This window comes from Somniosus microcephalus, chromosome 2 (assembly GCF_052327205.1).
Source record: "Somniosus microcephalus isolate GS21.2 chromosome 2, FLI_Smic_1.0, whole genome shotgun sequence".
Classification (NCBI taxonomy): domain Eukaryota; kingdom Metazoa; phylum Chordata; class Chondrichthyes; order Squaliformes; family Somniosidae; genus Somniosus; species Somniosus microcephalus.
Genome location: NC_140988.1, coordinates 136,023,647 through 136,038,723, shown reverse-complemented (window position 1 = coordinate 136,038,723; position 15,077 = coordinate 136,023,647). Strand labels below are relative to the sequence as shown.

Sequence of the window (15,077 nt, the reverse complement as noted above, 5' to 3'; positions counted from 1 at the left end):
CCTGTTACGGCAGAAAACTGCATAAGGACCAGTAAATCTATTTGCCCCACATCAAATACAGCACCACGGACAGCCAAGTGTGCAATTTAGTGAAAAGACATGGGCTGGTAATCTGTTTCTCACCTCAAAACAAGATCAATGCAGTGGTGAAAAGCACAAAAAGCAAACCACTATTAGGTTTCCTTTACATAAGACAAAAGGAATGAGCATGCATGGAATGGAATACAATTCCTTTGGTCTGCAAGATTTCTGTGTAAGTATTTGTAGCTATTCAATTGAAAGTTTCTTTTCATAATTTATGATGTAGGCTTTAGTGTTTAGCCTCAATATCCAAGTTATTTACAGAGACTGACAACAGAAGATTTGTACCGGTCACTATGCGCAGTGAAATTGTAAACTTTTTCAATGCATTTACCATTCATAGCAACCAGAGCAATTCTTGTCCATAACCATCCATTAATGTTAAGATCAGGTAACAACAGCAACTTATATTTATATAGCTCCTTTTAATGTAGAAGAACGTCCCGAGGTGGCTCACAGAGGACACCAAGCCAAAGAAAGAAATATTAGGAGGCATGACCAAACCAAATCCAATCTTGGATGATGTACAATTTCATCCAGCTTGACATTGGGAAGACCAAAGCTGCTGTCTACTGTACCACCACAAACTCCGTACTTTCACCACCAATTCCATCCCCTTACCCGACCATTGTCTCAGGTTGAAGCAGACTACTCGCAATTTTAATGTTCTATTCGACCCTGAGCTAAGCTTTAGACCCCATATCCTCTCATCACAAAGACTGCTTACTTTGAACTGTTGAAGATCGCCTACTTCCTCCCTTACCTCAGTCTAATGGCACTGAAACCCTTATCCATGCCTTTGACACTCCCAGACTTAACTGTTCTAATGCTCTCCTAGACAGCCTCCCATCCTCCTCCTTCCATGAACTTCAGCTCATACAAAACCTATATCCTATCATGTCCCACGTTTCACTCACCATCATGCATGTCCTTGCTGATCTACACTGACTTCCAGTCTCACAACCCCTCAAATTTAAAATTTTCATCCTTGTGTTTAAATCGCTCCATGACCTCATTTTCCAGTACTCAACCCTTTCCCAAGCTCTCCATTTCTCTGGCTCCAACATATTGTGTATACCTCTTTCCCTTCACCCCATCATTGGTGGCTATGCCTTCAGTTGCCTAGGCCTCAAACTCTGGAATACCCTTCCTTAACCCCTCTGCCTCTCCATCTCCCTCTCCTTTTTTATGATCCTCCTTAAACCTAGCTTTTGGTCACCTTTCTTAATACCTCCTTCTCTGGTTTGGCATCCATTTCTTTTGCTATGACTCTGTGAAGCATATTGGGACATTTTTCTATGTTGAAGGTTCTATATAAATGCAAGTTGTTGCTGTTGCTGCTGCTGTTGTTGTTGTTTCTGTGACTAATTCGGAGAATTGACAAACTCTCAAATCTCAACAGATTCTACAGCTTTTCACTCCCATATTTTAATATACATTCCAGGTCAAATTGACATTCAGGGGGTGATTTTAATTCAGAAGTCGGGAAGGACGCGGGACTACAACTTTCGGGGTTGTAGACCCACCTCCATCGAGATGCGGCCAATCCACGTGATTTTAACTTGATTGACCTTGTTGAGCCCGCCCAGCGGGCTCAGCAGGCCAATTAAGGGCCACCCGGCAACAGGTGACGCCACAGACTGAAATTTCTTCTGTCAAGATGTTTTGACAGATGAAATATCAGTGTTTCACAGGTGTTTGAAGCTGTCAAACACTGACAGTCTTACTTCTAACCTGAGTCTTTCTACACAGACTCAGTTAGAAACCTCACCGGCACAGAAAGCTGCAAGCTGTCACTTTTGACAGTTCGCAGCCATTCTGCTTCTGTGCCAGTTAGATGATGGAATCCCGAAACCTAGAGGAAGGAAGGCTGAAAAGGTAAGAAAAGGTCATTTAAAATTCTTTACACACTTTAGACACACCAAACACACTTACCTTTGCACTCATGCACCCATCACTCACCTGAACACCGACATCTCGACCCCTCCAAGTCCTTCAACCCAACAGCCCGACTCCTCTAACTTGGCATGGTTTGGAGCTGTCGGGAATCCCACACTTCAAGCTTTAAAATAGGGATTAGGCTAAAAACTGCCTGTTAACTACCTGTTAGCAGGCAGTTAATTGGCACTAATCCCTTCCCGCCTTGGGTAGGCGGGTCCCAGTGCGGGGCGGGTACTCGCCTCCTTTGAAACTTACATGGAGGCGGGTTGGGGGGGGGTGGTGTCGGGACCCCCGAATTCGGGACTTTAACCCGCCGCACACCTCCAATCAATGAAAATCGACCCCTCACTCTCAATAGAAGCTCTGAAGTCTGGCAGAAATGTTCCACTACCGGTGGCTAAGCACCTACTTTAAAGGCACTATATGAATGCAAGTTGTTGTAGACATCGCTCTCCCGGTTTCTCTCTTTAGCTGATATTTTAGTCTGTCAACATTATGGCAGCTCAAATGTAACTAATCTTTGCAATTTTGCTTCATAAAGTGACAGTGCCAAGCTCTAAAACTCAGCCTGCCATGCTTGCTGTTGACTTTTTATTTCATTACTATTAACAATCTCCCCTTTCACATCCAAATCATTTTATAGGGCAGATCAAGCAGAGACTTCTGCCATTAGAGTTGGCTTTGTCACTTACAACAAGGTTCTCCATTTCTACAATCTGAAGAGCAGTCTTGCACAGCCACAGATGTTGGTGGTGTCAGACACTGGAGAGATGTTTGTTCCTCTTCTGGATGGCTTCCTTGTCAATGTGCAAGAATCTCGACCTGTTATTAACAAGTAAGAAAAAACTGCAATAATCATTTATATCTGCTGAATTTGTCACAATTTCAATTTTTTTGTTTATTTACGTGTCTAATATGGTGTGTTACTATTTGTTGAAAATGATTGTTGATATACTCGCCATAAAATTGTGTCTTGATTTGGATATGGTCTAAAACACCGTGTTGTGACTCTGCAATTTAACAAACAAATCACATCATTCCAAGAGCATAATAAGTAGATGAATAATAATGGCCACTTAGGTCTGCGAGAAATTTGTATTCTGACTGGTAGAAATGGCTCTACACTTGTTCCTTGTAAGGAAAACAAATGCCAAGATGAGTGATTGTTGTGATTCATTTTCTAAAAGTGTTCAGGTTCTGAACTTCTGCAGGGTCTGCTGCTATAACTTTGGCTGGAGAATGGCAGAACACTGCAGAAAAACAGCATGAGTCGCCATTTTCCGCCATAATGTTGTTTCTCTGGGGTTTTCGCTGATCTCCCGTCAAAGTTACAGCGGGAGACCGGGAGAACCGCTGTAGCAATTCGCGTCCATAGAGTCAATTTTCTGCAACAGAAAGAGATGGAGATTAACTAATCTCTTTAATTGGTCAAATGATTTCCACTTTCTTGGTGACCTGTATTAGTATGTGCACATATTTACTCTTACTGTACAATTAGATTACTTAGGTATTTTTACAAACTTTTGAAACCTTTTACATTTTTTCAAAAAACTGGTGGTTGTTTTACATGAAACTGGGCCAAGTCATATTGCCAAAATCAACTGACTGTTTGATGATCAGTGGTTTTTTTTAGATTCTGCTAATGGCTAGTTTATTGCCTGTAAATAGTATTTTATCAGTACTGTCTATAAATCCTTTGAAATGACGCAACTCCAGAGTCCTTTAACAATCCAAACAAATAGATGAACTTTGTTGGAGAAAATTAGGCAAATTAATTAATTAAAAGGTGAGGTCCAGCATCTGCAACTACTTTAAAAATCAAGCCAAATTTTACAAGGCCTCCTATTAGGCATATCAGAAAATCAATAGATGAAAAACCATGTATAGTGTGCTGGTGATTTTTCGATATGTATTGGCTGCCTTGCAGATTTTACCCTCTTTTGTCTGTATTCTCAAATCACTGGTGTGAGAAAGATAACAATCTGGTCCCAGCTTGTTTCGAGTGGTTCTGCTGGGTTCCTGCCAGAGTTACAGCAGGAGTCTGGTGGAACTGTCAAAGAAGTCCAACCCCATAATTTCCACCAGTGCTAAAATGTATGATTGTGAGAGGAGAAGGGCCTAAGTACTGAAGGGTTTACTCTTCTTCAAATTTGCCAATTGTAGACCATTCCCAAAACAACCAAAAATTAAGTCCCTAATGATGATATAGGCTGATTCTGTAGTGTATGTAACCGTCTACCTTTAAGAGACTATGTATGTAACCGTTCACCTTTAAGAGAACTATTTTAGGTGTGGCACTACTTGTTTGGCTTCTGTATACGGTAATACTGACGGTGACCACACCGGTATATAAGTGCTGTGGCATGACTTATTGGGCAGATTCGCCCTGACCTTCGAATAGTAAAGTCCTGTTGTATGTTACTCCTGAAGTCTGTGTCGTAATTAACTGCACAACCCACAGACTTTACAGATTCCACATTTCCAGTGGGGAGTGGCACTGACCCACAGGGAGTGTATTGCAGGAAATTGCAGACACACAGCCTGTGACTTATCACTCATTAAAAAGGACAGAAAATCACAGCTTATGCACCCACAACCTCCCGCAATGCGCCCCCTGTGGGCACAAAATTGGCTCTTTTGTTCCGGCTGCTGTATTTTAACCCCATGTAAACTGCTTCCCAGATATAATACACACAGCATTTTGAATGGGCAGCTGTGATTATTTGCATGATCACACAGCTCTTGGGCACAAAGAGTGTATAATTCTGAGTACCAGCTTGGCTCAGTTGGTGCAGATCTTACTTCTGATTCAGAAGGTTGTGGGTTCAAACCCGACTCCAGGGCTTGAACACGTAGGCCCCGGAATTCCTCCTGGATTCCACCGGTCTCCCACCGTAACTCCGGCCGGAGACCGATGGAAGCCCCCAGGAAAATGGTAGAGACTCAGTTATGACAGGTCTTCGCCATTTCTGGGACTTTCCTGATTGCCTTGTAAAGGGGCAGGAAAAGAGCAGAGCCAGGGGCAGGGACTTCCTACACCAAGAATCCCTTGAGGCTGAATAAGATGAGGCATTCTGATCTGAACAAAGGTGGATATGGAGCCCACCGGGCCAGGCAAACCAGAATAACCCTTGCTGGTAGGCCAACATGGCAGTAAGACTGTTGAGTTTTCAGAGCAAGATATAGCTAATTCTTCCTGAAATGGAGCCTGTCTGCAAGTTCCCCTGTGAGATTATATCCATGTCATATTGGGTGGGGTGGGGGATGGAGGAAATGTCGATCAAACCATTAAACATTAATTTTGAACATGTTTTATTTCTAAAGCCTATTGGACCAGATTCCCGAAATGTTTGCCGACACCAGTGAGAGTGAAACTGTCTTTGCCCCAGTTATCCAAGCTGGTCTGGAAGCTATGAAGGTTTGATATTTTGCTTAGTGATTGTGACAGTGTTTAATATATATAACTGATGTTCTACAAAAAAACTAAGCTCAAAGATCTACTGTGTTGTTTTACTATCTGTTTGATGCTGTTTAAGATCTTCTCAATGAGCAAAGTCATAATTTAACAGCAATAATTAACCTAAACATATCTTAGATCATGCCACTTTAGAATCTATTTATAGGCTGGGATTACCCTCATCGATCTTGCCTGAAATTGAAATGATGGAAAATGCAACCAGTGAGACCCACCCCCACCTCACTGTCCTGACCACGATTTATTTCCACCCACCCTCACTGCCTATCCATGCAAAGGGCAGGTGAGGCTGGGTGGGGTCATGAGGCCCAGGACCATGACGGATTTCCCCCATGTCCGTCCCAGTTGCCACCACTTCCTGGGACCACCATGGAGAAGGTGGCAGTAGACCCCAGGAAGCAGCGATTACGACCCTGGATTGTTCCAGTGGAGGGAAAGGGCCCTGAAGAGTCTGCTCAGAAGAGAAGGTTAAGATCAAAGATGATGGGATCCAGGTGGGACATTTGGCGGGTAAGTCACCTGGCCAAATTTAACTAATCGCTCACCTCCCTCACCCCGGTTTATGCCGGACGGGTAGGGTTAAAATTGACCCTTCCATTTTGGAGGTGAGAACCGCATTTTAGCCAAAAGCCCAGAATGTGAAGGTCGACCCACCAAATCACTAACTAGACTAGATCAATCTTTGCTATGTAAAAATGAGTCAGACCCAGAATGCCTGGTGCAGGATAAGTTATCTTGTTGTCAGCTTCCAGAGTCCAATCATTCCAGAGTCCAATCACTGCTGGGCGAGTTATGGCATCCATTGTGCAGCGAGGGATTATGTCGATAAAACTGGAAAAATATTAGAAATGTAAATTATAAGTCAAAATCATTGAATCCATTTTTGCTTAATAAGTAAAGGCACTATTCTCTGGTTTTCACTTATTATGCAGTTAGGTGTTTTTGTGGATTAAATACTGATGTAAAGCCTTTTACACACACATCAAAATCATGAATCCTATAATAATGGTCTCCAAAGCTACTACAGTTTTGTGGGAACTTTATCAGGTTTATAATATGCCATATTTCATCACTGCAGAGCCCAGTAGGTTTCTGCATTATCAGTCATCCAAAAAAAGTAGATTATGGTAGCCAAAATGATATACTTAATTACAAACATGTTGAGTTACTTCATTTTTTTTGTCGGCTTTGTAAACACAAAAATTTCAGCTTTTCTCTAAATGTTGTATCACATGAGCAAAGTGTTTGTTTATTTTTCGTTTATCCCACTGGATTTATTGGACTTGAACAACCCCATTTTATGGTTCTCCATATGGAACAAAAATATCTGTCCTTAACCTCAAAGCAAGGGCTCTGCTGCCAGAATTAAATGCAGAGGGAAGATATTATGCCAGTACTCCCCAATAGTTACACAGTTTGTAATAACTATTCACAACCGCCTTGTTAATGTAGACAGTACTAACTCTCTGAAGGCAAATGTAAACTACATAACCTTTTAAGTAAGTGGATGGATCCAATTGGTGTTTCTTTTGTTCCCAAAAGACAGACTTTCTTGTTCATTACTGATTCTAAATTATTTTTTAAATGACTGCAGCCAAGATATTTTTATGTTTTGGCTGAAGACTCAGATGCACAGCTGGAATTTGCAATGATAGAACACAACCACTTTCTTACTAGATTAGAATTAACCCTTTTTTGGAATTTGCAGATCGGGACACAGTCAATTGTTGACAGCTTTTGAAAAACTGCAGAAGTTATTGGGGATGATTTTCAACTGCCACCTGCCCTGTTAATGCTGTAAAACAGAGTGGCCAGCAGATGATTTTTAAAAAAAATCAGCTGCCCAATGTAATTTTCAGGTGAGGGTTCAACTGGGTGGTCAGTCAGCATTCCCACCCGAAACATATGGGTCAGAATTTTTACCTGCTGACAGTGGGGGAGCCCTGGTTTGTGTGGGGAACCTGGAAGTTTCAGCGGCGCGTTTTGCAGTGGCTGTTTAATGAAGCCACTGCATTTGCATCTGACTTCTGGGTTTCCAGACCAATTAACGTGAACGGGCGTGATGACGTGATGCATGGGTCCAAATCAGTTCCGGTATTTAAAGGAGCAATGCAAAGATGACAGTTGAAGATTGGTGGAGGTTGGAGAGACATTGCTTTGGTGGGAGAGCAAAAAATGCAGTCTCAACGTATGATACCTTCCCCTCGATTCAGTGATGCCTCACTGGAACTCCTGCTGCAAGGATGTAGGGCCCGCAGGGAGCTGTTATTCCCTACTGACAGGAGGAAGAAGCCAGCCTCAGAGATCAAGAAGGCATGGCTGGAGACTGCAGCAGAGGTGAGCAGCAGGAGTGTGGTGTGTGGTGGCAAGGTCCTGGATTCAATGCAGGAGTGTGGTGTGTGGTGGCGAGATCCTGGATTCACTGCAGGAAGAGATTTAATGACCTCATGAGGTCAGGAAAGGTGCGCACAATGCCACATTAAGCTACATCCTGATGTGCCTGTCACCCCAACTCCCTCACTCTGCCTTCCCAAGCCTACTCCTGCACATCATTCCTCACACAAACGTACCTTGCAGGTGCACCCATCTCTCTCTGTCTATGCACTTCCTCATATCCCCATCTGACCATCCACCACTGACATTCACCCTCATCCTAATGCAATGTCACGCCTCTCCCTCATAGTCACCCTCAACAGATGTTGCCCATCCATCCGTTCCACTCACTCCATGACTCTCACTCAAAGGTCTCTTGTTTCCCTCCTTGCAGGAGAAGAGATCATAGAACACCCGGGAGAGGCAGAGAACCAGAGGTGGCCCTCCAGTCATCGCAAGGCTGACTGCTGCAGAGGAGGAGGCACTTGTGATAACTGGATTATCTGCATACGGTGGGTGATGGACAAACAGGGAGCTCCCAGCTACCTGGTGACAGAATTAAATATCGCACAGCCAGGTGGCATACAACAGTCACTCATGTTGGCTTGATGTCAGCAGCCAGTGAAATATGATCATGTGCATAATGTTCACTGAAAACATTCTTACTATGACAGTTCTAATTCATGTCTTTACTCTTTCATAGTCCCATCAAGTGTCCAACAGCCAGTGGAGCCAGAGGAGGAAGAATTCTGAGATTCCTCAGAGGAGGTCGCTAACTCTGAGGGTGCACCGTCGCAGGACTCATGCACACCAAGCACCAGTGCAGATACACACATGTCGGTCGACCATTAAGTCAGATAGCAGTGTTGTCACATGGTGTCTCACAGATCACATGTGAACAAGAGCAAATGGTGGAAACAGGAACAGCAGTGGAGAATCCTCGTCGGAGGGTGTAGGACACTCCAAGCTCTGCTCAGCTGGATGCAGATACTGAACCTTGGGGTCCATCAACAAAGAGGATGATTCTGGAGGAGCAGCAAAATATACGTGAGGCTCTGGCAGGATTTCCAGCCGTGTTGTGCTCGCTTGCAGGGAGAATGGAGGAGTCTGTCTCAAGCATGACTGGCATGCTGTCTCAGACCATGGCTATGATGTGTTCGTCCATAGAAAGGGTGGCCACCTGCATGGAGCATCAAACGTGGCATTCAAATGAGTACAAGCTTGCCCTCATCAACAGCTTGCACACTCTGAATGCCAAGGATGGATAAAAACCTAGACTTGGCCATTCATCGCCCCACTGTGCAGCAAAGTGCTCTCCAGATCATTGCTAACAGGGAAGTGCGGGTGGGCCATGAGAGGGATGATAGTGAAAGGGGACATAGAAGTGAGGACTCTGCTCAAAGCGCTTCCACTTCTCACCCGTTGCCCCCCCACCCCTCTTCCAGTCAGAGCCCCACATGCTACCTTGTTTTTGGATGGCCGAGTCTGCCCCTGCACAGGTGCAGGAGAAGCAGTCTTTGGCGGGGCCCTCGCGGGCTCCAAAACCCAGAGGACGTCAGCCAAAAGCATCTCAGCAGTCAGAGCAGCGAAGTGAGCAGGCTGCCTCTACCTCTTCTGAAGCCACAGGGGTTGCACAACATAGAAGTGGTAGGAAGAGGAGGATGAAAGAATTCTAGATGCACAAGGGTGTGTTAGGCAATGTTGCACGGTGCAGGTTATGTTGAAATTCGGAGGCACATAAAATTATTTCTTTGCACCACTTTCTCGTCTTGCCCATTTTTGCCTGCTGCCTGCCAAGTGGCCCTGTCACTTGTAATGAGTGGTAAGACATGACTTAACTGTGAGCAATGGGTGTCTGAAAGGAATGGTTTGGTCATTGTAGGACTGCTTTGTGGTTGGGAGGGATAAAGTATGCTCAGCATCTGGGTGCCAGATAGATGCACTGGTGCAATCTAACTAAATCGTGCCATTATGAGGCCATCCCGGGCATCCTGAGCAGCAATGTTTGCCGCTACTGGTGCCATCTCCACATCAAATTCCTCCTCTTCCTGTTCCTTCTCCTCCTCCGAAGAAGCTCTGTGCTCTGAACCTTTCCCCTCCAGCAGCTCCAATCCTCGTTGCTGCGCTCTGTTGTGCAGACCGCAGCATACCACGATCATTCTGGAGACCCTGGCTGGTGGGTCCTGAAGGGCTCCTCCAGAACTGTCCAGGCATCTGAAGCGCATCTTCAACATCCCAAGTGCTTGCTCCATTACACATCTCATCATCATTTGGCTTTGATTGTAGTGCTCTTCGGCCTCATTGTTCGGCCCCCTGGCGAAGAGCTGAGTGAGGGTGGACTGGTGCAGGATGACAGCTCCCTGGGAATCAGGCATACACATGCATGATGATCTTTTTGTGGTTGCAGACGAGCTGCCCATTGAGGGAGCGGAAGCCCTTACTGTTCACAAACACTCCTCGGTGATCTGGGGGTGCCTTGATGGCCACATGTGTGCAGCCGATGAGGCCCTGCACCTGTGGGAAATCAGCCAGAGTCACAAAGCCGAGCACCTGCTCAGTCTGACTGGCTTCATCGGTGGCAATTAAGAGCCTTTTTTACCTGTGGTTTTAAGTTTTACAGTGTGTGCACGGGATTCCTGGGCTTCCTGGACCTCGCCAGTGAAAGCAAGGTGAGAGCACAGCGGCAATTGAGGCGGCTGCACAAATGACAGTCAGAAAATCCAATAAGTACTGAGACCTCACACCTGCTTCCTTGCCTCAATAAAGGTAAACATGGCATCGGTCATCTGGGTGATGCATTTGTGGGCAGCCAACTCTGAGATCCTGCAAATATCTCCTGCGGATCCCTGGAAGGAGCCTGAGGCGAAGAATTTTAGGGAGGTGGTCACTTTAACAGCCACTGGTAACGGTGTCCATCAGGTCCATTTGCAAGCAGGTCTTCTTCCAGCGGGCTACAAATGTCTGCCACGATCTGACGTGATAGCCTGAGCCTCCTGAGGCACTGGTGTTCAGTCACATCCAGGAAGCTGATCCTCTGCTTATATACCCTGTGTTGGGGGTATCGCCTCCTGCGAGGTGCACCCCTGTGCTGAACCCCTCTCTCCTGTGGAGCGACAGGTTGGTGATGAGAAGGCTGCTGCTGCTCCTGCTGGTGTTGTTGCTGCTGGTGCTTATCTTGGTCCTCATCTGAGGTCCAAGTTGAAATAGCATAAACAGCACCCATGCTGATCTGATATATGACTGATTTAAAGTGGAGATCAGATGCACAATCCTCCAATGTAGTGAGAGTGACATCCAATGTACTGAGAGTGACTGCCAAAGTTGTAGAAATAACCTGCAAAGTACTGAAAGCAAACTCTCAGAACAAGTGCTGTGAGCAAAAGCCTTTCCCTTAGCCAAGGAAGCAGGTGTGAGGTCTCAGTACTTATCGGATTTTTTGACTGTCATTTGTTCAGTTCCCTTAATTGCCGCTGTGCTCTCATCTTGCTTTCACTGGTGAGGTCTAGAAGTCCTGGGAACCCCGTGCACACACAGTAAAATTTGAAACCACAAGTAAAAAGGCTCTTAATAGCCTCTTAACTAGCTGTTAATTGCTTTAAATTGGTAACCCGCCTCTCCCGAGGGATTTTCTCGCTCGCTGCCGAACGAGCTCGAGTAAAATGTGGGTTGATGCCGGCTTCCCGACAGGCTGTCAATTTCAGTGCATTTAACTTCCCACCTGCACCCAAACCCACTCACTATTTCCTGTTAAAATTCCGGTCCTGGGTGCTGACTTAAATATGCAAATCAGGGACCTAAGCCAGTGGTAGGACCCCATTTGCAATTTTAAGTCCCAATGAACAGAGCCTGCCCATTGTTACTGGGCCTTGAGTTGCATAACCAGTGGTTCTTAAAGGAGGCTGCTCACAAAGCAGTCACTAAATAGTTTTCCCTGTATTTTTATGCGACTGAGGCAGAAATTCAAAAATGGTTCAAACCTCATACTACTAGTATCAGACAGGTGGTACAATTCTTCAGCCCACCGCCCGCCCGAAACGGGCGATTGTTGTAAACTAGCACATTGGTGTGGCTCATTGGTGCCCAGTGCTCTTTGCATCAAAGCGGTAGGATCCATACTCATGTTCAAAATACATTTCACCTTACTCAACATATACATTGTAGGGGGTGGCGTGTGTGCAGTCAGCTTTGCCGCTGACTGGTTTTGAGCGGTTCTAATTGCTCCTACACCCCTGGGTTCTAGACACCGGACTTAGGCACAGGCGGCGATACAGAATTGGAATAGACAACTGGTTTGGTGCAAGAAAACTGTATTTTATTAAAGGCACAATAAAATTACAACACTGAAAATTACTGGAGTGGTTACAGGCATATAAAAGTACACTTAATTAAGAATGGGGAACACACGGCACAATGAGGGAAAAATCACATTAATAATCCCCCTACCCTTGTCCCACCCCCAATATCTAACTAAATTGTGCTATAAGGGGGCCAGGGATTATGCTCACCAATAGGGGTTTCTTGACAGGTCGAATCCTACCGATTAAGCCGGTTGCGGTTTTGGGGTTCGCTCTTTGTGTCCTTTGGGGCCTGGCGCCGTCACGTGGTCCCAGGGCGTGGTGGTGGAGTTGTCTGAGTAAAGTACCCTCTTTTCTCCGTTGGAGATAGGGAGTAAAATCTTTGTTGGGTACTTTATCTTGTAGAGTGGAAAACTTCAGGTTTTGTTCTTCTGGTGGTGGTCTGGTCGTCGAAGTTTTGTTGCGGTTGGGGTTCAGTTGGCGGTCTTCGGTGTTAGCTTGGTCACAGTGGCCTAGATCACTACCTGTGCAGTGGTAATGATCTGAAGGTATGGTTTACCCGGCCCTTTGTTACCGCAGTGCTCGTGGTCGTTCCTCGTGTAAGGCTGCGGTTGCGGCCTAGTCATCTTCGGTCGAGCCTGCCCCACCGTACCTGTCTGCTTCTTTGAGTTTCGAGTAACCCTGAACCTGAGCATGTGCCTGCTCGTCCCCAACGCTTCTTTGTGTTTCGAGTAACTCTGGACCTGAGCATGTGCCTGCTCGTCCCCCAACGCTTCTCCACACTGCCCTTCTCTGCTTGCTCGTCGGCCTTGCCGTTCGTCTCGCCTCGCTTGCCCGCTTGCTGCATACCTTTTGTTACCGGTGGGCCTACAATTATACTATTTTGGAGGTTGTTATCTGTGCGCCAAATCAGGGCTAGTTCTTTGTCTAATTTTGGCGGGCTCGTCTAAGGTGATTATAGTCGTTCACCTTAACTGCTTTTGGGGCGGTTGTCTCGTTGCTAAATGGCTTTAATATCTTGGGTGTTTGTTATTCATAATGTTTAATCGGTGTCTTCCTGGCTTGGTAGCTACTTCGAACTGTAACCGATTATTTATGCAAAGGTTTGATGGATTCAAGATTAAGTATTTCCTGAATTGATTTGTTTCAAAATGAAGAATGCGTATTCTGTATTAACTAGTTGTCTGGCTTCAGAAATAACAAGTCTCTCACAGGCCCAGGCATGTCAGGTTTTTCAAAGCCCTTTTGAATTTGACCTGCCGTTTTGTAGGGTCCTGCTTTCAATCTTGCAGGTTTCTGCCACTAGGTCCAGAAGCCATTTCCTTTAGGGTACCCTTATTAATAACTTGTCCTTCAGGGTCCCTTTAGTAATAACTTTGGGGAATGTAGGAATTTTGAGAACCCTACAACATGTAACACATTATCAGTCTTTAGAAGGAATTATCAAATACTGGCCAGATGCTAGTTTGCCAATTTGACCAAGACCACTTTAATCGGCTATTTCGGGGCTGACATGACATTTGGGAGGTTATTCAGGGGAATCTAAAGAGGAGAGAGAATAACATTTGTGTATTTGTGAGAGGAGGCTCAGTAGAGCATGGGACTGTTGGGCTGAATGGCCTGTTTCTGTGCTGTAAATACTATGTAATACTATGTAAACTGTGGGGGAAATACTAAGAATAATTTAAAAATATTAAACTTTATTTAAGACCTTCAGTATATGCACAGGAAATAAAGTGGAACAGTTCAGCTGATCATACATAGCAAAGTTATGACCTCTAAGCCTTGAAATAATGAGACTGCTTCCAGTGTGGAATCTCAGTCAGTGTAACCACAAATTGGGTGCAGAGGTCACCACGACTGACTCACATTGCTCCTGGTTATCTGGTCATTGATCTTAATGGATAGAAAAGTAAGAGAGCCATAACATGGCCGACTGATCTCTGCACCTAGTTCTCGATCTACGTGTCCAGAAAATGGGGCTCCATGCTAGGAGTGGAGTGAAATTCTACAATTTCAGGGATTTCTGTATGTTTTATTCCATTCTGTGTTGATGCTGAAGCTCCAGAGCGAGCACAGAGGAAAGCAACAAAGATTATGCTTAAACTTAGATCTCTTAGTTATGAGTATAGACTTAGAGACTTGGGTTATTCACTTTGTAGACATGGGCCTAGAAATTCAGTATAGCCACGTTTGGGGCGCTACAGCTGGGCGGCCGCTAAAGTTTGCGCCCGGCACAACTTCGCGCCACCTTCGCCGATATTCAGTGGCATCGCCCCAAGAGGTTGCTGCTGCGCTAAAACAGGCGATGCACGACTATCATTAGGCGCTAAGCCGGCGGCCCGGGGCGAAACCCCCGAGGGCGGGCGCAGCGCAGGTGCGGCGAGCTGCTGATTGACGGCAGACACTCTGGCGCCGGTGAGCTCTTAAAGGGGGAGGGTGGATTTGGTTTTTTGAAAGGCCGAGACTGGTGTATTTGTGTTTTTTGAAAGGCCGAGACTGCTTGATTTGTGTTTTTGGGGGGGCTTCTCTCCATTAGTTTGTTATGTGGGAAGGGCACAGAGGTATCAAAGTAATAAATGTTCTTAAATCGCACTGTCCATGCTTTCTTTTGGAAGTCCTGGTTGCCCTGCTCGGCTGAGGGCTTGTGGAGCGGCTACATTCATCTTGTGCCAGCACAAGCCATTCCCAGTCCTGGCGAATCATATAACTAGGGCTGTAGAGAGGGCTTTAAACTAATTAGTGGGGGGGAGGTTTCTAGAGAGCAAATAATAGAAATGACAACAGAGAAGGTCATAGACTTAGGTAGCAGTGGGGGAATTAAAAAACAGAATGTGTCAGGAAGGGACAGAAGGTATGGAGTAAAAAGTAAAGTACTAAAAAGGGAAAAAACAGGAACTAAGTGTTACAAA

The 15,077-nt window shown here is 45.3% G+C and overlaps 1 protein-coding gene across 1 annotated transcript in view; it reads left to right on the top strand.

Moving 5' to 3' along the window:
• Positions 1-15,077, top strand: part of LOC147122965 (protein transport protein Sec24D-like) — a 293,437-nt gene that overhangs the window by 187,487 nt on the left and 90,873 nt on the right. The window contains exons 12-13 of the mRNA XM_085962791.1: positions 2,666-2,857; positions 5,347-5,440. Coding sequence (XP_085818917.1) covers positions 2,666-2,857; positions 5,347-5,440 — 286 coding nt within the window. The remainder of the gene's footprint in view (positions 1-2,665; positions 2,858-5,346; positions 5,441-15,077) is intronic.